Source organism: Pinus tabuliformis, chromosome 6, assembly GCF_031772625.1.
Source record: "Pinus tabuliformis cultivar Carrire ecotype Pingquan chromosome 6, CPIR1, whole genome shotgun sequence".
In the NCBI taxonomy this organism is placed as follows: domain Eukaryota; kingdom Viridiplantae; phylum Streptophyta; class Pinopsida; order Pinales; family Pinaceae; genus Pinus; species Pinus tabuliformis.
Window position 1 is genome coordinate 424,923,242 of NC_142292.1, and position 24,142 is coordinate 424,947,383.

At 34.1% G+C, this 24,142-nt stretch overlaps 1 protein-coding gene across 2 annotated transcripts; it reads left to right on the forward strand.

Moving 5' to 3' along the window:
- Positions 1–13,853: 13,853 nt before the first annotated feature.
- Positions 13,854–18,340, forward strand: LOC149259115 (putative pectinesterase 53). 2 transcript variants are annotated; one of them, XM_089417545.1, is made up of 6 exons: positions 13,854–13,959; positions 14,092–14,599; positions 15,541–15,730; positions 15,872–16,078; positions 16,968–17,203; positions 17,340–18,340. In XM_089417545.1, exons 2-6 carry the CDS (start codon positions 14,235–14,237, stop codon positions 17,485–17,487), a joined length of 1,146 nt encoding a protein of 381 aa, XP_089273671.1. In that variant the 5' UTR covers positions 13,854–13,959; positions 14,092–14,234; the 3' UTR covers positions 17,488–18,340. The 2 variants fall into 2 exon arrangements, with proteins under 2 accessions (XP_089273671.1, XP_089273662.1); XM_089417536.1 differs by lacking the exon at positions 13,854–13,959 and having other exon boundaries at positions 13,982–14,599.
- Positions 18,341–24,142: the final 5,802 nt, after the last annotated feature.

Below are 24,142 nucleotides of genomic sequence, written 5' to 3' on the forward strand. Positions count from 1 at the left end.
CTAGTAAGACTAGGTCTATTTAGTATTATATATAGGAGAGATTATACAAATACAACAAAATGGTACAATGAAAGCTTCTAGCCTACATAACAATATAACAATAGAAGTGTAATCATTTTATGGTTAACATGGGACTTATATAGGGTATAACACTTGTGCTTTAACATAATAATAACATAATCATTTATACATCTTCACATGGACTCCCATCAACACTTTCATTTCATCTTCTAATCTTCTCATCATAACCATTTTCTTAAAAATACTATGCCTTTCACTCATTTCACAAGAATATTTTTACTAAACATAATCATCTATATATTTAAAGCAAAACTCTCATCAACATTTTCATCTCAAATTCTTATTTTCTTATCACAGTCATGTCTTTCACTCCTCTCACTACCTCAATCTTTTCTATATATATATACACATGGATATCGTTTCTTTAATAATTTAGTTAAATTTCTCTTTTGCATGATTTACCTTACCAAAACTCCATTTTCATTAAACTTTCCTGCATATTATTTTTCTTGTTTCATTTGATTAGAAAATACCTCCACACATGTACCTAGATATCTTTAATCTGGTCCTAACCATAAAAAAAGGTTTTCATGGTTAAAAAACTTTAAAATACTAATTTAAAAATTTTACTTCATAAACATCGAAAATTATTTATAAACGTATTCTAATATCCAGCTTAACAAATTTTAGATATCTTCAAAAGAAAGTCTACTAAAAATTCAATGAAAGAAGAATTATCCAATGACATAAAAATTGAAAATACCATTAAATCACATATCCATAGCACATGCCAATTTGAGATTCACATTGTAATTTTTTTACCTTCATTTTTCCACTTGAACTCCTTTCACTGTGACCACCTTAACCTTCGATTAGAGAATCTCTCTTGTAATTGGTGTAGGACATTGTAATTCACAACTTGTATTATAGAAATATATGTCTTTTTAATAATAAATTATAATATTATAATTATATATAGTTATTTTTAATTATTTATATTAAGTTATTTCATTTCACGATTTTATAATTTTTTAAATAGTTAATGTTTGTGAGTTTCATTCATGTATCTTATGAGTAACTTGCACATTGTTGTTTAGCCACCTTTAAACATTTTCAAAAGGATTTAAAAAAATAAAAATTCCATAAATGTATGGTTTTAATTAGATATAATTAATGTTAATTTTTTTTTAGATATAATTAATGTTAAATTTTTGAAAATATAAATATTTGAAAAAAAAAATAGGTTGAAAACAAAGACCTAATATAAATTATTATATTTATATGTTAGAGAATTTCTAGATATTCAATTCTATGTTTTTATGTTTTTTTCCAAATTAGAATAGTTTGGTTCTACAAATTTTGTTTAGTTTTCTATTGGGTTTAAATTTTCAATAGATTTCCTTTTCAAAGTAAGACTAAGGCTTTTGGGAAAACTGAAATTGATAAGTGGTTTAGGCTAAAGGAACTAATAGTTTGGTGGTAGCAATTATGACAAGAATCAAGTTTATATTTAAATTGATAAATTGTAAATTATACTAGTTTAGTTACATTAGTTAGAATTATTATCTTTCAATTTTTTTACTATTTAGTGTTATGCTTGATTTGGCTTGAGAAAGCTCTTATTTCTTTATTTGTGTATAGGTTTGAAGAAATTTTTCATCTTAGAAGTTTGTTGCCTTGATTGCTCACAAGAAGACAAGGATTCACCATATAACTCCAAGTACTTTTATCCACTTTATTCATACATTTAATTGTTTGGCTTGTGAATTCTAGAAAAATAGTGTATTGTCTTTTCTCACTTTGTCAATTAGATAAACCCTATTCATCAAGGATTCACCATATAATTCCAAGTACTTTTATCCACTTTATTTCATGCATTTAATTGTTTGGCTTGTGAATTCTAGAAAAATAGTGTATTGTCTTTTCTCACTTTGTCAATTAGACAAACCCTATTCATCCAGGATTTTCCCCACAAACTAATAAAGCTAAACAACAAAATTATTATTAATGTTTTCTATAATCATATATTTTTCTAACAAAATGGTCCTAAGATACATTCCATTAAATGAATTTGTCAACAAAAATGTTACCAAAAACTAGATATTAATGTAAAACAAATATATGGTTGATAACCAATTAAACTTAATCTTATAAGACATGAATTGCTATTGTCATTATCAAAATATGTCACCCACACTAAAAAAAATATGAGTTATTTTATGTATGATTATAAAAGGAATGCATAGAAAAAAACTAAGTATTCAGCCATTAAAAATTGCAAAGCTACTTTAAAGTCATCATAAGAGATATTTCGTCATTTAGGTTCAATAAAACCAATAATTAATTCATAATTATTGAGATTATTTTGGGCAATAATCACATCGAAAAATAATCTCAATAATTTTGATATGAGTCACAAAAGCCTAAATTCAATCATATAATTCATGTTTTAATGTCATTTAATCAAATTACATCTGGCTTACATTATAAAATTAATTTTTATTTATAATAAATTATAGTACAATACATTATATAGAAGATATAAAACATTAAACCTAGGTCTCACATGTGTGTGCCAACAAAAAATATAAACTAATAAAATGAATATTTTTTAAATTATATAAATATAATTTAATAAATATTTTTTATATTTTAATTTTTCATCTTAATTTTATTATTATTTTTTAAATTTTGATAGTATAAATCATTTTAAAATGGGTCAATATCTTTAACATTGAATTGTAAATTTTCATAATGAAAAATTCTTATTATTCAAATAAATTTATAACTCTAAATAAAATATTTATTAAATTTACCCAAAAAAATCATTTTTAAATAAATGTATTCATTGATTAGCTTATTATATATAAGAAACTTTATTCATTGATTAACTTATTATATATAAGAATATTTATTCACATGTAAATTAATGATAATTATGTAATTAGTATGATTTAATAATTTTTTTAAAAATAAATTAAATTTTGTTCTTTAAAATTGTGAAACATTAAAAAAAAACCAATAAATTTAAAAATAAAATTATTATAATAAAATATTAGAAATAAAAATAAATAAAAACAAAAATATCAATTATAAATTAAGAATAATATGCATTTTCGTATTCTATTTATTATTAAAAATGGTCTTTTGTATTTTTATTATATAAAACTCATAAAATCATAACATAATTGGATAATTCTCTTCCTTAAAGTATGAATTTAAAATCTCAAACACCTTATCTCTATTGGCTATAACATAAATTTAAATTTAAAATATTTAACTAAATGTAAGTTGGGAGTTAGTTAATAAGATGGAGTCGTTGTTTGAGAGGTTTACGGCTAATAGATATGATAAAGGTCAAAAGTTTATTTTCCTGAGTTGGTAATATTTTATTCATTTCTTAGAATGTAGGATAAATTTATTTTAAAATGAAAGTTTATAATCTTAGGGTTTTTTTAGTAAATATTTTATTTATATGTTATTTATCTTTAGTCTTTTATTTATATTTTATCTATCTAATTTTTTGGACGTTAAAATAAATTTTTTTTTTTATACTAAAGTAAAACAAAATTTAAATTTAAATAAAAAATTGAAATATTATATATAATTAAATTTATTTTAAATTAAATAAAAAATAATATATATAAAGCATGAAAATAGTAAATTAACTTTATTAAAGTTATATTAAATTATTATTTTTAATATAAAAAAATTATATTTATTAATAAATGACAACAATTATCATCTTATTCCCTATCTAAAAGTGGTTATTTTTTTGAACTTTTTAGGTTGAAGAAATAATTATTATACGAAAGTTAATGAAATGAGAACATTTTAAATTTATGACAACCATTTTTTTATTTGTCTGATTCTATATTCAAAAGGTGGTTAGTTGTTAACTTCTTGTATCCACCAGCAACTATTATATAAAAAAGTTAAAGAAATAATAAAATCATTTTTAGTTATTTTATCTATCACAATCAACTTTTATTTATTTCTTTTTACGGATATAAAAAAGTTCAAGAAATAATAAAATCATTTTTAATTATTTCATCTATCACAATCAACTTTTATTTATTTCTTTTTATGGATATTTAAATTATTTTTAATTATTTCATCTATCACAATCAACTTTTATTTATTTCTTTTTATGGATATTTTGATATAATAGAGGAAAAATTATAATGTAGGTTTAACTTTTACTTTAAGTTTTAATGAGTTGATCATAATAGATGATATTATTAGTTTGAATGTTAAGGTTTTTTCATTGTATTATGAATAATCTTTGTTTTATTATTATTTTTTTTAGTCAAAGTTGTATTTATTTATTAAAAAGTACATTAGTATCAAAATGTAAGAGTCTCATTTTGATTAGGTTTATTGACTATCACGATTAGTATATGATAAAGAAATAAAAGAACAGTTAGAGATACAACCCACAATTTAGGAGGCCAAAAGTACCAAAAAACACATAAAACAAGTAAAACACATGTAACCATGTTTAGTCATCGAAAGTAATAGAAGCAGGATTATCTGGAGCAATCCCTGGAGGAGGAGGAGGACGGAAGGAACATTGTACATGCTCCTCGAAGTGAGCCATCCATGAATCCAACTTTTTCACCTTCTCAGATAACAGATTTTGGCCTCGCCAGACCACCACGACCCTCTCTCGAGCATGACATTGAAAGTAATGCATATTGTTCAACGTAGCAATGAGCTCTGCATGCTCTTCCCCTTACACCCTTTCTAAGGTTTCCAAGCAGTCCAATACCTACTGGATCAAATACTGACAATTTTCCAAACAAAAATGGTGTTCCATCATTTCCCCACAACCCAACAGTCTTGTCTTCCCCCGTCTATCCATACCACCTTAACGTGTCACTCCACCCCTCTTCGGAGTCCGCGAGGTTCTTCCCCCACGGCCAACCAGCGAGCCACCACGACCACCATGAGCCCCAGAAGTCACCAATCCCAAGCTACCGACAATTTGACCACCCCGACTAGAGCATGTAGTCTCCTCTTCCACCATTTCCACCTGCAAATATGACCCCCGATCCCCCTTCCTATCTGAAGTTTGCTTCGTCGGGGGAAGGGAGTGGGCATTGCGCAACTTCGGCCACATTATAACAAGACCAAAAATGCCAAGTAGAGGCGGAACAAGCTAACAAGTATCAACACACATCAAAACGAGGACCACAGAGAGACTCCCCACCCACGCCAAAGCCCTTGGCAGCCTGACTAGGAGAATTTTAGGGAGCCACAATATCAAACTAGCAACAAAACATTGAACAAACAATTCACCATCCCTAGCCCCTTGCAAACCAACGGAGGCCCAAAAGGCCTGAGAACAAACACACCTTCACCACAGAGGTCGTATAAAAATACATAACCCCGAAGGAAAGCCTCTTGGCAAGGCAAGTTGACTACCCCGTGGACACAAAGAACAACTGAGAGCAAGTATGCCCAACCCTTATCCCGCTCAGAGAAGCCAGAGACCATGCATAAGAAACGAAATCAACCAAATCACTAACTTTGATGTTAGGGAGGGGGCGCCAACTGTAAATTTGACCATTGTTACCAGAGCTCAACCAATGCCACAAAACCCAAATTGCATGCAAGAGAAGAGCGTCTCCCTCCATAAACCAACAATGTTCACTCATTCCCGCTCCCAATGAGTATGATGGGAAGTTCACATAAGATTCATTAACACCTCTCATACTCAGTACATTATGAGAGGACAAGGAGGTCGAACCTCACACCAATGGCCAACTGTTGCACATCATCTACCACGCGTAGATTTACTTACCAATTTCATCACCCCCATTAAGGATGCCTCTTCCGAGGCCACGATCCTATTGAATTCCACAAGGTGAGCATCTTGTGAAATTGAAGGCCATTTCTTGAGGAATTCCTAACCCTGATGGTCACTACCCAAATTAGCTAGTTTGTTCATTGCCTTATTACCTTCACGGTCCACATGCTCAATATTTACATACTCAAACAAGGGAATCCAGGAGTTGATATGCTAACTTATAAGCTCAAGTATCCATCTTTTGATTACTCTGTCTGGGGGGGGGGCGTTAGTTCATTTATGCATCATGGATATTGCAATTTAAGAATCTCTCATGACTTGCAATTCTGTCAATCCCATCTTAGCTCCAACTTGCAATCCTTTCTCCAGCACCAAAAATTTAGCCACATTATTGATAGAACTACAACACAAGGCCTCAAAAAAATTCAGTGTTTTCCCCTTGTGATTGCAGATTACACTCCCTAGACCAGCCAGTCTCGGGTTTCCTTCTGAAGCGCCATCGAAATTAAGTTTAAAAACCTTGGTGGGGGACAAAGGAAAGTTATTAGGGGAGTTTTGAGGTCTAAAATGGGCCTCCTAAGGAAATTACAAAATAATAGTGGAAATAATAAAATAAGATTAGCTTACATCATTAAATTTTAGAGGGAAAAAAGAAAAAACTATTTTTTCAACTCGTATTTTCAACTTATCTCCATATAGGTTTACTCAAATTTCAAGCGACAACACATGTTGGATGCAGAATTTGATTCCTCATCCAAGGACTACCCATGTTGCATACTTTCAATGGATCCTGCTACGCAAAAAATGAGAAATACAGGAAAAACGTGATTGCATTCACATTTTTTCATGTATTTCTCATTTTTCGTGTAGCAGGGTCCATCAAAAGTATGCAACATTGGTACTCCTTAGATGAGGAATTAAATTTTGCATACAATGAGTACTCCCACTCGAAATTTGAGTAAAAACTTAGGGAGATAAGTTGAAAAAATAGTTTTATTATTTTATTATTTTTTAATAATTTTACCTTTTTACTCCAAAAATGGTGAATCGTCCCCTACGGTTGACATCATCATCTTGAATCCTATTGATTCTTATAAAGTTTATTTGGTTGTACATTTTTCTTAGGAGGCCCATTTTAGACCTCAAAATTCCCCTAATGATTGGGCAAGCTATCTCTCATGGGTGGTGGGCCAGTAGGTCTCAAAGCCATGGAGTTTGGGTTAAGAGCTAATGCTATCAAGATGTCGAGTTCCCTACCCTCAAATTTCCAGTCATCCTTTGGCCATCGAGAGATAGAAATGTATTCTTTAATATTACACAATATGATCTTCCACAACTACTTGATCTAGATGGTTTTTGAATGGAATATTTCCATGTTTCTTGCTTTCCAAAGGTTTTATAGGACAAATCCATGTGATATACACAACGCTCTATTTACAATGGGGTTCTTGAAGAGCGTCCAATGCCATAACTCTAGTGTTTTTCTTAGACTATTTACCAGCCGGTCAACAATCCCAAATAATGTGGCATTACAATCCCAGATCTCCTTTGCCTTTGAGAAAAATTTGAATAGATGGTATGTTGTTTCCTCCTCCCTGTACCAAAGAGGACACTAGGAAGGACCACAAAATCCATTTTTCCTGATTTTGTCACACTTAAGAAGTTTTCATGCCCAATTAACCAAAGAAAGAACAAAACATTTGGCCAAAGCTTGGAATACATGATTATTTTCCATAAAGGATCAGGATCTGGGTCCGTAGAGGAAGACATAATAGAATAAGCTTCTTTGAGAGAGAACATACCTTTCGGAAGATGGCCCCATTGAAGTTTGTTAGGTTCCCCATTGTTTAAAATGGGGCATTTTCAGAGGATCAGGACTAGGGCTTCCCAATCCATGGGTGGATCATGGGCTAGCCAGTGTGTTGAGGATTTCCTCTCCACTTTGACAATTGGTTAGTTTCTTGTCAGAAATCCTTAACCCTCTCAACTCCCAAAAGATTGGTAAAGGCTTGGATATCCCAAAGGTTCTCTTCATGCTTTAATATGGGGTGTTGCATCTAGGCCTCCACCTAAAATCTAGCTTTTCATTCATCCCCTAGAAACCATGATCTTGTATTAAGTCTCGGTGCGTTTTCACTTGATTCCAAATACAGGAGTCATTCCGTAGTTTTGATGATCGTTCAGAAGATCCTGACAGCTCGCTAAGCCATAATTAAATGAACAAAGGATCTTCCAGATCTCCTGCCCACCCTACAACCAACGCCACCACACTTTAGCACTAAGAGCATGTGACAAGAGCTCTAGATCTTTTAGCCCAAGGCCTCCATGGATCTTTGGTTTACATAATTTATCTCAGGCCACTAGAGCCCATTTCTGACCAATCTGCGTCCCTGACCAAAGAAATTTTCGGAATTTGGCTATTAGATCTTTGTAGATGCTACAAGGGGGTGGAAGGGCTGAAATTTGGTAAATCACAATAGCCTGAAGGAAAAATTTTGAAAGGAAAAGCAGATGAGCAAAATTCAAGATCCTAAAGGTCCAATTAGAGAGCTTTCAGTCAATACAACTTAGCATGTATTTCCAATAGGTTATCTTTAAGGAATTAGATACCAAAGGTACTACAAGATAAATTCTTAAGAGCGATCCAATTCTGAAGCTGAGGGTTCAAGCCAGATGGCTTTGCACCCTTGGATGTGTATTGAAAAAGAAGATATTGGATTTGTCCCCATTGATAAGCGTACCTGAGGCCTGCTGAAACTCCTTGAGGATGGAACCAAATTGCTTAGCTTCTTTTAAAGTCGGTTTTCCATATAACATATTGTCGTCGATAAATTGCTAGTGAGTGATGGGGGGCCCTCCAGGGAGAGTTTTATGCCCTGGAAATGGAGAGATTCCATCACAACTTTGATGAGACAGCCCAAAACCTTGATTGTTATATTGAAGAGAAAGGGAGATATGGGGTCCCTTTGTCTCAGGCACATGGAGCCCCAGAATGCGCAAGAGGGCGCCCCATTAACTGGGATGGAATAGAAAGGAGTTTCAATCATTGATTTGACCCATCTGATCTAGGAGGAAGAGAAGCCAAAAGCATCAAGGATGGACAAGAGATAATTCCAATTTAGGCAATCGTAACCTTTAGAGAGGTCAAGTTTAATGAGAATACCTAGAGATATGGATGATGATAAAGAGTGAATTACCTCATGAGCCACCAGTATACCATCCATATTTTGTCGTCCCTTCACAAAGCCCGACTGTTCTCGACTAATAATCATTATCAACAAGGGTTTGAGTTGTCTAACTAAAATGCCTGAAATAATTTTATAAATAACATTGCACAGGGAAATTGGTCGGAAACCATTTGGGTCCAACACCATGCCTTTCTTCGGGATAAGCATGAGAAATGTTGCATTCAGACCCGACCATATTCTTTGGGAGCAACAAGAGTCCTCTATTAACTCATGGATTTCAGCCCCTAGAAAGTGCCACCCACTTTAAAGAATTCAGAAGTGAATCCATCACGACCTGGAGCTTTGTTTGAATGGAGTGCATGAACGACTTCTTCCACCTTCATATAGGATATCTCCTGCATGAGGGCCTCATTATGATCTTCCGATATAACTTCGGAATACATTGCCTTATTTTGGAGATGGACTCGTTCCGATCCACGCCAGGTTTTGTGAACAGAGTTTGAAAATGGGCAATCAACTCCTCAGAGATATCTTCATCCTGCACAAGTCGTCGGCCTTCCGATCCATTGAGGGAGAAGATCTTAGTGAACTACCTGTGTTTCAACATAGTCTAGTGAAAGAATTTCATATTGCACTAACCTTCTTTGAGTCATTGAACTCTCGATGAGGAGTTATCTTCATCTTGCACAAGTCGTCGGCCTTCCGATCCATTAAGGGAGAAGATCTTAGTGAACTACCTGTGTTTCAACATAGTCTAGTGAAAGAATTTCGTATTGCACTAACCTTCTTTTAGCCATTTAACTCTCGCTTTTTGCCTCCATAGAGTTTCTTCCTATTTCCTCCGTTGCTCCAGGTCATTGAGGACCTGTCCCTCTTTATCCATGAGGGATTTAGTCTGTCCTTTTAAGATGATCTGCTATTGGATTGACCGCATTACTTCCTCCAGCTTCGATTTTCTTGATGTATGTTACCAAAATCAAATCGATTACATTCTTTAATTTTTCCTTTTAATTCCTTCAGCTTCAATTGGAAAGTCTCCATTTGGTTGCACCCAATCACATGAATGTTCCTCCACCATTATTCTAGCTCAGTAATAAAGTCCGGATTTTCAAGCCAGAAAGATTCAAAACGAAAGGGACAGTTGCTCGGTGCCATCCTCAAGTCAACTTCCAGGCAAATTGGCTAATGGTCTGATCCCATGCAGGGAAGAACCGAAGCATGGAGAAATAGGTCCTACTATAAAATGTTGTCTGAAACAAGGATATGATCCAGACGTGATGTGATATGGTGCTTGCCTCTCCGTCGATTATTCCACGTGAAAGAACCATTCACAAAATCAATGTCTTCTACTCCCAGATCTTGGATAGTCTCCTGAAAGGAAAGGGAGATCGGATCCAGTTGCCTAACTCCTCCTTTCTTCTCATCCAATTCCTTAATTAGATTAAAGTCCCCGACCAAAATCCAATTGATTTCACCCAAAATCTCCTTCTATTGTCACAAACTCCTAAGAAAGATCGCCTTTTTCCCTGACAACATGGGACCATAAACCCTTGTTATCCAAACCTTTTATGCGTAGCCTATACATTCAAATTGAACGGAAAGGGTATTTGCGTAGGCGATCCAATTCCCAAAAGAAATAGATCTGGAATCCAAAAGGATTCACAATCCTCCCACACTACCCCTTACATCCAGTGCCATACACTCAGCCACAGGCCAACTCCTACTTGTGATTTCCCTGAGTTTATCCTACATTACCTTAGTTTCTTGCAAGAGAAAGATATATGGTTTTTCATGTTGAATTTGTTCCTTCAAGTACCTCAACTTACCCTTTGAGTTGAGGCCTCTTATGTTCCACGAGACCACCTTCATTGAGGAGGGGTAGGGACAGAGTGTTGGTAGTATTCCTTGAGGACATTGGCTTGTCCTGAGTTAACTAGGATCGACCCTACTTCTCAGATCACTTCACTGATGGGTCTTCTGCCTTTCTTCCTAGATCATGAGCTAGATTCAACTTGCGTGGTGGGCATTTCCTCTTCGCGTATACCCAAATCCATATGGGGAGGGGATTCTGAAGAGGCTTAATGTTTCTCTCAATCTTTATAGATCTGATGGAATTGATCTAGCTAATATGGAGGGATTTATTTTGATCCATCTTTGGCCTAGTCTCACAAGAAAGCTACCATAACCCCTTCATCAGAGTTAAGTTGATCCATTTTGACTTCATGCTCAAGCGATTGCTGGAATTGGGCAAGAGCTTGTTAGATTTCCTTGCCTGTGGGTTGCTCTTCTGGCAATTTGTGTTTACTTGGCTATTTATTTTTAGGATTTTCAGGACCCGCCTCCACCTCCATTGCAATTTGAGATGAATACATAGATGCAAATGCTTCTGGCTAATATTTTTCACCTGGATTCGGTAGGATAGCAAAACGATTCCCAGAGGGGTGGCTTGGGGCTGCACGAGTAGGGCCTGGTGGAGCCTGGAAAGGAGGAGGCATATTGGTCGGGGGCGTCCTTGAGGGACTTCTTGGAAGCCATCTGAGGAAGGAGTGGCCGAAGGAGCAGTTTCCCGTTGAGTGCAATTGTGAAACAACTATCCATACTTGTGACAGAGTCTGCATTTAAAGGGGACATGCTCATAGTCCAGCGGTTGAGACCAATTTTCATCTTGACACTCTATTTCCACGGACTCTAGGAGGGGTTGTGAGATGTTCATGTAAACACATATTATGGTATAGGAAGAGTACCATCGATGTCTAGTGATGTCTGAGACTTGCACAAAGTTACCTATGGAATTACCAATCAATTTCAGAATGTCCATTTCCCGAAAATCCTCTGGTAGAAGAGTACAGTCGGACCCATATGGCCACATCTAAGAATTGATCCTTCTTCAGGTTGTAACAGGGTTCCCGGTGCTGCATGAATAACCCAGTGTTGTTCATGAAGTAGAACCCGTTGTCCAGAATACACTTACGATCTCCAAGATCCTCAAAGATCACTGTGAAGAAGCCCTGGCTCAGAGGCGAAAGTCAAATGGAGCTTTTCGTTGCCATTTGAGTTGGATCCAACGAAGAATACCCAATTATCTAGACCAAATGCCCATAAATTTACAGATTATTGCATGATCTTGCATAAATTTCTAAGATTGTTCTAGGCATTGAATAGGGATCACAACTTGCGGGTTTTTTGTTGCCTTTAGGAGGCATCGACCTCACATTATGGATTGCCATTGAGCTCCAAGAGCAGGGGTTTCAACTTACTTACCCTTGTGTTGTCATGTACTGGAAGATGGGTCGTTGGAAGGTCAATATGTGCCAGTTAATATAGATTTGAAGGAGGGGGTCGATCCCCCTCCCCCAGGAGGACCTAACATATGCCCACTCAGCCGTAGGATGGCGTCAGGGCATGGCATCAGTTGTGTGAGCGAGGAGAATAAGTCTACAACGTGGAGTCAGGTGGCCTGAAACCCTATCATGTCCAAAACCCTAGCATAACACTCTGCACAATCGCTTCTTTTTTATCCCATTACATAGAAAAATATATTCTTAAAAAAAATATTATCATTTTTTTATAAAGTTATTGTTTGATTTTTAAAACAAAATTATAGATATTTTTATTATCAATTGATATAAGATTTAAAATCAACTAAAATTGATACTTTGATATAGAAATTTAATAATTTCTACATACCAATACATGTATGAAAATCACTATACACATGCTAAAATATGTATAAATAATTACCCTATTAATATTTAAATAAACCATTTTCAAATAATTTTTATTATAATATACTCACATAACAATAATACCTAAAAAAAAATAATAATAATAATCATTTTTTTAATAACACTTTTTTCCCATAAAATATTATACAACTCTTACATCATAAAATAAACATTATTTTAATTTATACCACTCTTACATTAGTTTATTTTACATGTATTTTATTTATTATTACTGTTTTATAATTTAATAATTTATTAAATTTACACTTAAATATAAAATTAAGTTAAATTTTTATGCTATAATTATTTTAAATACATAAAAATATATATTTTTTATAATAAATTTAATTTAATAATATTGATTAAATTAAATGGAAGGTCAAATATTAATATATGTGAATGCACTATGGAAGAAAGAAAGACATGTAGGATGTATCTTTTCTACCGACCAATTACATATCAATTATTGAATACATATACTTCTCTCTCTGCAAAAGTTGCATGAACCACTCACGGAGATATATATATATATATATATATATATATAAAGAATCACTGCAAGTGCATGAACCTATATAAGAATCACTGCATGAACAGCTCACGGGAGCAAAGGTATATATATATATAGATTACTTAAGAACATGTGAATCCATAGAAAACTAGTATTCAACAAGAGAATAGGATGTATATATTCCTTAAAAACATGTGAATCCATAGAAAACTAGTATTCAACCAGATGATAAGGAAGTAGGTGCAGTCAAGGGCTGTGAGAAGAATATGGCAGAAGAGGCTGAATTGCTACCGGCCAAACCAAACAATGAGAAGACAAATGTGACAATAGAATCCACAAGTACCCTTCAGTCCCTGTGGGTTGCTCTTTTTTCACCGAACAAATGGCAGAGGCGAGCGCAAGAGAACGAGACATCACAGAGAACTAGGGAACGTGGAAAAAGGATACCATGTGATACATAGAGCACAGGTTCAATTTACAAAACCGGAGAGGTAACAAGAGAGGATAAAATATTTACCACTCATGACTTTTATGAAAGCGTTCACGGGTGCATATGAGCATTAAAATACATTTGTGTTACGCCACTCGGGTGAATAGTGCGGTCCATTGGTGTCAGATACCACCCGTGATCTGTTAATAGTAACCACCACCACCTTCACGAGAAAGATATCTTCTTCGTACGCTTCTTCCATTAAAATGCAGGTGATAAATATGTGTCTGTTCATACAGATTCTCTGTGACATTTAATACACGAATGTCTGTGTTGTTTTGTTATTCTGTGTGCTTCAATATTACTTGAAACTAACTCTTTGTGTTTTCCAATGGTGGTTTTAGTGATATAGTACAGGGCCCAGAACATTCAGCAGTGTCCTGTTCGATATATAAATTCACTGACTGCCATTAATATCACTGGGCTGTTGCTCTGTATCCATTCGTCCATCCATTCCACTGTGTTCTGCTAGGTTTGGGAAAGGATAATGCGGTGCAAGCAGCAGCAGACTTTTTGCATTCTAGCTGTGTTTGTCATTGTTGGGCTTCACATATTGGGGCAGGGGGAGGCTCACACAAAGGGGAGAAAAGTTACCCCCTCCCCTTCAGGCCCTGTGAATGGCAGTGATTCTGAATTTATTGAGAGGCAGTTCATTAAATGGGTGGACTGGGTGGGTACTCTCAAGCATTCTGTGTTCAGAGTGGCCCAGAACAAACTGCTGCCTTCACTCTACATAACAGTGGATAAGACTCCTGGTGTGGGGGATTTCAATTGTGTGAAGCAGGCCCTGGATTCATTGCCTCTTATCAATATCGTTCGTGTCATAATTAAGGTCAATCCTGGGGTGTACACGTATGTATCAACTCATGTCTATTTTGCATTAATATCACTGAACATTTATATAAAACGAGGACACAATGCTGAGTTTTTTTGTACTATTTCTATGTAAAGTGAGGATGTAGTTTTAAGTTGGTAGGTTATTAGATTAAAAATGGATTGAATTTGAATGTCATTGTGTTGCTACATCAACCAGCCAAGTGGGCTCATCAGAATGAGATTGGGATAAAATGCTTAACCTTTCGGTTGAAAATAAGTTTCAGTCAAATTTATTTTTGTTTGATGAGACTGTGATGATGAGATTGTGATATAATGGAAGTTTTCAACGTTGTTGAATTCATTTGAACAATCGAAATCTGTGATTTTAATGGATTTCATACTCAATTTCAACAAAAATGTTGAATCCCAAATGTGAAAGCTCATGGGAAAAGGGTAAATCCTTGGAAAAACCTGGATTTAAACCTGGAATATATATCAATGAATATATGGGGTGAGCGAATTGGGCCAGGAGCGAATTGGGCCAGGAGTATACCTTAAAACTGACTGTTTTTGCTTGAGGTGAGAGTTTGTCTTTATATGTAAACAGGCTAACTACTAACATCCCAAGACCCAGAGACATCTTATTGACTGACCACCAGCTAGAGTAATTCCTGATGACATGGTTTTCCTTGAATAACAGTAATCCAGTTAATCTGTATTTGCGAAACAGTACCTGCATTTGTGAATAAGATAGCAGCCAGTGATGGCTATCTCCACTAATATCCCACTGTTACTTTAATAACTAAGTTATGATAGATTTTCCCTTAAAAATATGTGGTACCTACAATGATAGACTCCGGAATGGAAGGTCAGCTTACAATAAAGCTTATTCATTTGATTTATAATGCAAGAAGTCGTTTTGCTTATTTGTTTATGTTACAATGTCAGTAATTTTTTGATGTAACAACTGATTGCAGGGAGAAAATTGAAATACCTGCAACCAAGGCATTCGTAACTGTGGAGGGAAGTGGTGCAGACAACACTATAATACAATGGGGAGATACCGCTGATACTAAAGGACCAAGAGGCCTTCCCATTGGCACTAAATTCTCTGCAACTTTTGCAGTTGATTCTCCATACTTCATTGCCAAAAACATCACCTTCAAGGTTAATAGTTCTCACCTTCGAATTATATTCTTCATTGTTACTATCATGTACTCACATTGTTTCTTTCAAGGCCTCCCTATCTACTGGAGTTGTTTCCTAGTTAATTTTGTTTCTAGTTTGGGACTGATTGGAGTAATGCAGAACTCAGCTCCGATACCTCCACCGGGAGCAGTAGGAAAGCAGGCTGTTGCCTTCAGAATATCAGGAGACACTGCTGCGTTTTGGGGTTGTAGGTTTCTGGGAGCACAGGATACCCTTTACGACGATCAAGGCCGACATTATTTCAAGGACTGCTATATTGAAGGATCAGTTGATTTTATTTTTGGAGATGCTCTGTCCATGTATGAGGTGAGCTTACCCATAACTATATGAAGCTAACAATTCTTCTTAGCTGTGTTTGTGTCTATGTAACATAACTTTAATCTTAACCTTGGCATCGTTATGCGCCCCGAGGCTTCAAATCCCTCCTTTACCATGTTTCCACACCCACAAATGCTTTGAATTTGAATCCTCTGGCTCTGGGTGCATAACTGAGGATTAAGGTAAATGAAGCTGTTCTAGCTAAAATTTTGGGGGAATTGATTTGGATATCTAAAATGTGGACAAAATGAAGAGTGGGAAGATGGGTTTCTATATATCTCAAAAGAAATAGTGTATAATCTGATCACATTCGTCAAATTTTGCATTTAAAAAAAGATTTTGTAGATTTCATGAAATTTACTCTTAGCCAGGGCTGTAAACCCAGGGTATTTTACTATTTTCTAATCTGTGTCCTCCACATTGCAAGTGAGGATGCCTAACAGGCTTCGGACTAGTGTGTCCTTCATATTGCAAGTGCGGTTTCCCAACAGGATTTGGTCTAATGGTGGGCAGCAAGGAGTTTCAAATCCGTGGTCAAGGTTTATATTTCACATGCTTTATCTGATACCTTGACCAGGTTCCATTTCATCTAGCATTTTCAGAAGTATGGATTGAACTTATGTCACTGTACACATATTATAAACCCAACCCTACCCACTCTATGTTTGGTGCTTGTACCTCTGTCATCCCTGGGAATCCCCAGAGCAACATGTCCCATGAGTTTTGATCCCACTCCACCCAAAAATTGTTTGATTTCTGTCCCAGGTCCTAGTCCTGCTATTTTATTGCTTGGGGCATTTTTATTTTCATAAAATCATTACACACTTGTGTGTGGATTTCTGTATTAATATAGGGAATTTCGATGGATTGATTGCAGGGATGTCATGTGCATGCAATAGCAAGTGGGGCTGGAGCTGTAACAGCCCAAAAGCGAGGGAGCTTGCTAGAGGATACCGGATTCTCCTTTGTAAGATGCAAAGTGACTGGTTCAGGAGCCTTATATCTTGGACGAGCGTGGGGAACATTCTCTCGTGTTGTGTATGCTTATACTTACATGGACAATATCATCGTGCCCAAGGGCTGGTACAACTGGGGTGATCCCTCCAGAGAACTGTCAGTTGCATTCTTCCTACACCAGAATTCCTGCATCATAAATCTGTGTTTGGCTTCATGATCTTCTCTTTTCTATGCTATTTCTTTAATGCGACCTGGATGGTTAGTTATGGTGGTAATTTATGCTACTGTGCAGGACTGTCTTCTATGGGCAGTACAAGTGCACTGGACCAGGGGCAGATTATTCAAACAGAGTTTCATGGTCTCGCGAGTTGACAGATGAAGAAGCCAAGCCCTTTATTGATCTCAGCTACATTGACGGGGACGAATGGATCAAACTGTGAAGATTGATCAGTTCATAGAAAAGTGTGCTGGTGATATTGTACTATTATGCTGACAATTTCTTGTGAAGGACCAAACCTCTTGTTAGGCCCCAAACTTGAACTATTATGCATACAGATTCAATACCAATACTCGTATTCAGTGACCTTTCCTTTAAGTTCCAAGACCTCTTTGAGCTATGCTTAGGCCACCACAGGGCCAACCCTGAGCTATGGTCAATCACACCTCCAACCTCTTGGAGAAATCAGATAAGACTGGCCGAAGACCACCCTTTAGCTATGCTCATGTAATATTCAGTGCAGGACCTTACCTTCCTCAGTGAAGTAAGTGACGACTTTTACTTGAGCTTTGCATAAGACCTGGAACGAGCTCAGTCATGAAAGGTCATAGTCTTACCTGAGCTCTGGATTGGATTTAAGACCGAGCTTCCATGCATTTAGAGTGACAAGTCACATGCTTTCAGTGTCAGGTACTATAGGAAAAATGGATTTTTTCCACAGTACCTCAAATTTCTGAAACTGTAAGTGGGGTCAGAAGGATGCGATACGATAGGATACGAGGTATATGAGAGTTTTTTTAAGTCATAGAAACATTTTCTAGATGCCATTCATTCTTTGCTGTATCTTACTTTTTTAATTGTCCAGCACCTCTTATACACTTGGAGCTAGAGGTGAACTTGAAGAAATTGCCTATACCGATTTGTTTGTTTACTTAAATTGATTAGAAATCTAGTAATCCAATCACCTCAAGCTAGTTGGAGGTGCACTTAACCTAGTTGGAGGTGAACTTGTGAGAGTTGTATGTGCCAATTTGTTTATTCACTTATATTGAGAAAATATCTTATTTATCCAATCACCTAATGTTTTTATTGTGGGAATTGTATGTGCCAATTTGTTTATTTATTTAAATTGAGTGAAGATCTTATTTATCCAATGACCTTAGTTTCTTAAAATGTCTTTTTGTTACTTTAATTAAGTTAACCTCTTATTTATCCAATGATCTAATGTATGGCTTTTTTTATTAATTAAGTAGAAGTAACCTTTTTTTTTAATAATGTAATCAAGTACCTTATTCTCCAATTGTACTCTCCAATCTATATCCAATCCATAGGTATAGGTAAGATATTTTCAGGGTTTAAGATCGTTTAACAACAAGATTCGAAGGCACTTATCATTTCCCAGAATTGAATCTGGATAAGGATAATAACAATGATAAGAATCATTCCTTCCAACCACCTGAAATAAACCTAATTGGCAAAGCAAGAAAAAATTATTATGTCAACAATAACTTTACAAAAACTTATGAGATTTAACAATAGTGAACAAATTCTAATACCAAAACTGAAAAATTAACCATTAACCTATCATGTTAACCTGGCACAAACTTACTCACCATTTGTATCCACATGCATACAAAATATTGCTATGATAGTTTATGCTTCTGAAGATGCTATAAACTAAGTCGACTAACAAAAAAGAAATGAGAGAGAAATGCCATCAACTAGTTGCATATAATCCTGATATAACATAAACATAATAAGTCAATTAACAAAAAAGAAAGGAGAGAGCAATGCCATCAACTAGCTGCATTTAGTCCTGATATAACATAAACATACTGGTGACAAAATTTGCAAACTCCTCTGTTTTAGGATTGTGTCTGGATTGCCAGGGAGTCTTATCCATACATTAAGTCAATTAACAAAAAAGAAAGGAGAGAGCAATGTCATCAACTAGCTGCATATAATCCTGACAACATAAACATACTGGTGATTAAATTTGCAAACTCCTCTGTTTTAGGATTCTGTCTGGACTGCCAGGGAGTTTTATCTTGGGTTGGGATGGTCTTCATTAACATATTGAAAAAGCTGGGGTTTCCATACTTTCTGTTTTTGCCCTTGTCCATTGGGCTGATGAAGGATCCCTGTAATTTTCTTGGCTCGTTGATAATTGATCCACTTTGCCATGAAAAACTAAGTTCCTGGAGCTTGGAATCCAGGATAAATGAAGATTTACTGAGTGGAGATAAGAATGAAATAATAATCTTGGGTTTTTAAATTGTCAAGGTACACTTAACATTAATATTGTCAAAGACCGTGAAGAAGGACAAGGAAGAGTGGCTAGAACTTCATGTTTACAATTTCTTCATGGCTTTGGATTTGGCCAAATTGAGAGGAAATCAGATAAAATAAATAAAATGTAAACATTGTTATGTAAATTAGCTGAAGCTTAATGTTTACAATTCCTTCATGGATTTGCAGAGAAGTTTAGGAAGATTGACTTTATATTTATAAAATATTAAGTAGAAACAAAACCTAAACATGATAATAATAAGTAGGCTAGCTAAAGTTTCATATTTGTAATCTCTTTATGGATTTGCTGAAGTTCATGGAAGGTTCGCTTCATATTTGGCAAGAAGTTCACTGAAATTTCATATTTATTGGATTTCTTAAATTTTATAAAGAGAATTGAAATTTCATATTTATTGGATTTCTTAAATTTTACAAAGAGAAAATTGGTTGAAACAAAAATTTGCTAGAGTTCATAGGAATGAGTTAAAATTAAATTATGAAGCAAGTAGCAATCTCGGTCTTGGACTCCAACCAATATATGTGTAGCTGCATTCAGAACTCCCATGAGGTATGTTGGTTCACTAGTTTGGAAGATTAAGATTTCTATTAAGATAATTTTATTCGTTTGGCTGGGATGGAAGAACAAAAATCTCACCTGGGACAACCTGAGGAAGAGGAACATGCAAGGCCTAAGCATATGTGCTTTCTGCAGGTAGGAGGAAGAAAGAAATTTACAAATTATATTAGTGTTCCTGGTGGTTGTCCAGATCTGGCATGAGATCTCCGGTAAACTCTTTCCCCTATATTAATCATGTCTCGATAGAATCTTGCTTGTTATGGTGGAGCAGGAAAACAAATCCATGGAGGGCTATCCCACTTGTGACTTTCTGGGAAATCTGGTGATCGAGGAACCTTATTATATTTCAAGATTTTTCTCTTAACATTGACTTGTGAGCAATATTATAACTTGGGTGAGACCCCTACTGTCTTACCATTCTGGGCCTAATCGGTCCCTTGCTGCTCAAATGACCCGCTTATATCCTACTTGGCCGGCTTTTTTGATGGTGCAGAACAGAGAGGTAATTGTGGATGTGGCTTTTAGACCTGTGTTGAACATGATCAGCAGTATAAGATTCAGTGGGGAGGGGGCAGAGGTACATGAAAGCAGAGGCAATGGCTCTTTGGGGATTGCTTTGGTTTGCAGACTTCTTGAACATTCCAACACTTCACATAAATGAGAATTCACAATGACACAATCCATTATAAATCATGTGTTGGGCAAATCCTACATTTAACAACCACACCTACAAGGCTGGCTTAAGAACATCGATAATCTCATGGGCACTTTTCACAACCACACCTACAAGGCTGGCTTAAGAACATGGGTAATCTCATGGGCACTTTTCAAGAGATCTCCAATTCAACAACCACACCTACAAGGCTGGCTTAAGAACATCGATAATCTCATGGGCACTTTTCACAACCACACCTACAAGGCTGGCTTAAGAACATGGGTAATCTCATGGGCACTTTTCAAGAGATCTCCATTCAGCACATTTGCAGGGTTCACAATTCCACTGCTTACGCCATGTCCAAGCTTGGAATCACTGCTCCTCAAGACGGTCTACATATGGCACTGGAGATGGAGGGTTGTTCGCATGATGCTGGTTTCCTTCCTTTCCTATGATGGGGACCACTCTTTTGTTTTCAAAGTTGCACTCACTATGAATGCACTATGCTGTTCTCTATGTTTTTGGTTTCACTTTACATAGGTTTGAACACTCCTATAACATGCTGATTTAGATCAGATGATAGACAATTATTATTGTTATTTTTTTTTTACCTTTCCAAATATGTAGAAATTATGTGGAATGAGGCCAACAAGCTACAGGCTGAAATACATATCTAGATGGCCATCTTAAAATTGAACTCACATAATAACAAATGCACTAATTTTTTTTACATATAATGCCAGTGTGAAAATTTTTCACACTGGAAATTTTTTTTTAATCAAAAACAAAAAAAATTCAATTATAAAATTATTAATATAAAACCAAACTCAATATAATAAATTAAAATTCAAAAAAATACATATTTAAATTCTGAAATTGTAAGATGCATTGAGGAATCCCCTATCCAAAGCTACAAATAAAATTAAACTAAAAAAAACAACATATTTAAATTCTGATATTTTAAAATGCATTGAGAATCCCCTATTCAAAGCTATAAATGGTTAAGTGTCACGATTAAGAACCACATATCAAAGATTCCCTGTGCAAAGCTCATGATGTCAGGCTTCTTAAAAGTAGTGTTAATTTCTTTAACCTCAGATTTTAAAATGGATTAAGAAATTCCATCTGCACAGGTCATGGATGATTATGGCACAATTAAAAACTATAGCAGAGATTTCCTATTCAAAGCTCGTGAATGGTTAGGGTACACTTTTGTTAGCATTCAAAAGAATTGAATGCTTCACACCTAATCAGGAATGAGTCGGGTACACTTTTTTGTTTATTCAATTAATGAATGATTCAGTTACATTGTTTGTTTGTTCAAAAGAATTGAGTGCTCTACCCCACTCATTATCTTATCTTCTCTGTTAATAAAAAATAACCATTCATGTTATATTATCCTACAATGGTATTGTTATACATTTATATTTGGTATTAGTGTACATTTATATTATCATTGAATTATATTAATAAAAACTTTTAATCTGATTAAATTTTACATGGTAAATTTTTTTAATTATAGCAAAAAGAAATTGAAAAGTATGGATTTATATTATCTTTAAATTAAGTAAATTATATAACTATAAATTTTTAATTTGACTAATTCACTTTAATTATCTTTAAATTGTTTGAAAAGAATATTGTTATATATTTTTAATTATTTTTTTAAATAAATTTAAAAATTATTATTTATTTTTTATTAAAATAATTAATTTTAATAACAATATAATTAATAAAGTAAAGTAAATTAATAAGTAAATACATTTTAAAAAAATTTAAAGACAATCTTTTTATCAAAATTTATATAAATTAAGTGAAATTATAATTTTAGATCATTATAGATTAATTAATGTCATATTAAAATCAATATAACAAATACTAATAATTCAAATTTAATTTTAAGGGAAAAAAGATTAAAATTATGGACTAATTAATTTTATATTAAAATCAAATATAATAAATACTAGTAATTCAATAATGTATAGAAATTTGGAATATTGTATAATTTTTCATTCAGTTTGCTTATTAACAAATTATTTATTTAGATATTCCATATGTTGATGCTCATGAGATAATTCATTATATTTAAAAGATAGAAATTATTAATTTTTTGTTATTGAATCATATAACTATTGAATCTAAAATTTAAAACTGAATTTTTTTCCAAACAAAAGAGTTGATCTTTTATGTTCTTATGATAGTTATATTGTCTTACAAACTATTAAAAAAATAAATTATATCACAAAACAAAAAATAACACAAAGAGAACAGTTTCTAACCTTGTTATGGTCTCCTTGAACAAGTTCTTTTTACTGGTTACCACACATATCTATGCCGAGCACCATCTTCTGCCTCTAATCCTCTAAGGTTGCAATAGAATAAAAAAGGGATGGCTCCATTGAAGGGTTAGTGTTGTTCACAAAGAGAGGAAATCAATCATGAAGGAGCACCAAGATGAGTTATAATTCATCCAAACAATTGTTGTAGACTTAAGTGGCATTATGAAGTCTAAGTGTTTGTAGGTTCATCAATGCTTCCATTTCCTTATACCAAATTCCTATTTATAATATAGTGATTGTTATGTAAATAAATAATAACTATATAATATTGGGGATAAGACTATTTTTATGAAGATTTTAGTGTGTAATAATGATAAATTAATATGTAAATGACTTGACGTATAACTCATTATTTATATTTATTGTGAGAAATATGAGAGATGAGAAAGATATTGTGCACACAATAAATCACATTATATTTTTATTGATCATAGAAGCAATAATTCTAACATTTATACAAATTTATTATATGTAGTGAATAATAATTCACTTATATATTTTATTATAGATAATTATTGTTTAATATAAATTGTTAGATAAAAAATTATTCATAAAAATATAACAAAAACTCATAAAAACAATTTCATATATATATATATATATATATATTATAATATTTAAAAACTCGAACTTTGGAAAATTTCCAACGAGTATGAGGTGAGTTAAAAAAAGAAAAAATTGAAACATTTTATATGAAAGATTAGAAAGAGGAAATACAAATTTCTATCCGAGTGGAGAATGATGATAAGTTTTATGATGATGATGATGATGATGATGGTTAACATCCATTGAGACCAAATTTTGGTCTATCCGACCTAAAGAAATGAATTATTTAGTTTGATTTAAGATTTTATTACTATGCTCAAAAACTTGGAGAGAAGCCTCCCGCGCTCCAACGTAAAAGACTAAGAGTAGTTTTTTTTTTTTTTTTTGTAGAAATTTGCAAGTATTTATATAAAAGTGAATAATTTAAAGATATTGGAAAAAGATAATAATATGAAGAAAAAAAAGTGAAATG

What these genes read in the sequence shown, in the direction of transcription:
- LOC149259115 (XM_089417545.1), top strand. Translation starts at nt 14,235, where the DNA reads ATGCGGTGCAAGCAGCAGCAGACTTTTTGCATTCTAGCTGTGTTTGTC. An exon ending in CCAAAAACATCACCTTCAAG is followed by an intron (nt 15,731 to 15,871) that starts GTTAATAGTTCT and finishes GGAGTAATGCAG; the next exon opens with AACTCAGCTCCGATACCTCC. An exon ending in GGTGATCCCTCCAGAGAACT is followed by an intron (nt 17,204 to 17,339) that starts GTCAGTTGCATT and finishes GCTACTGTGCAG; the next exon opens with GACTGTCTTCTATGGGCAGT.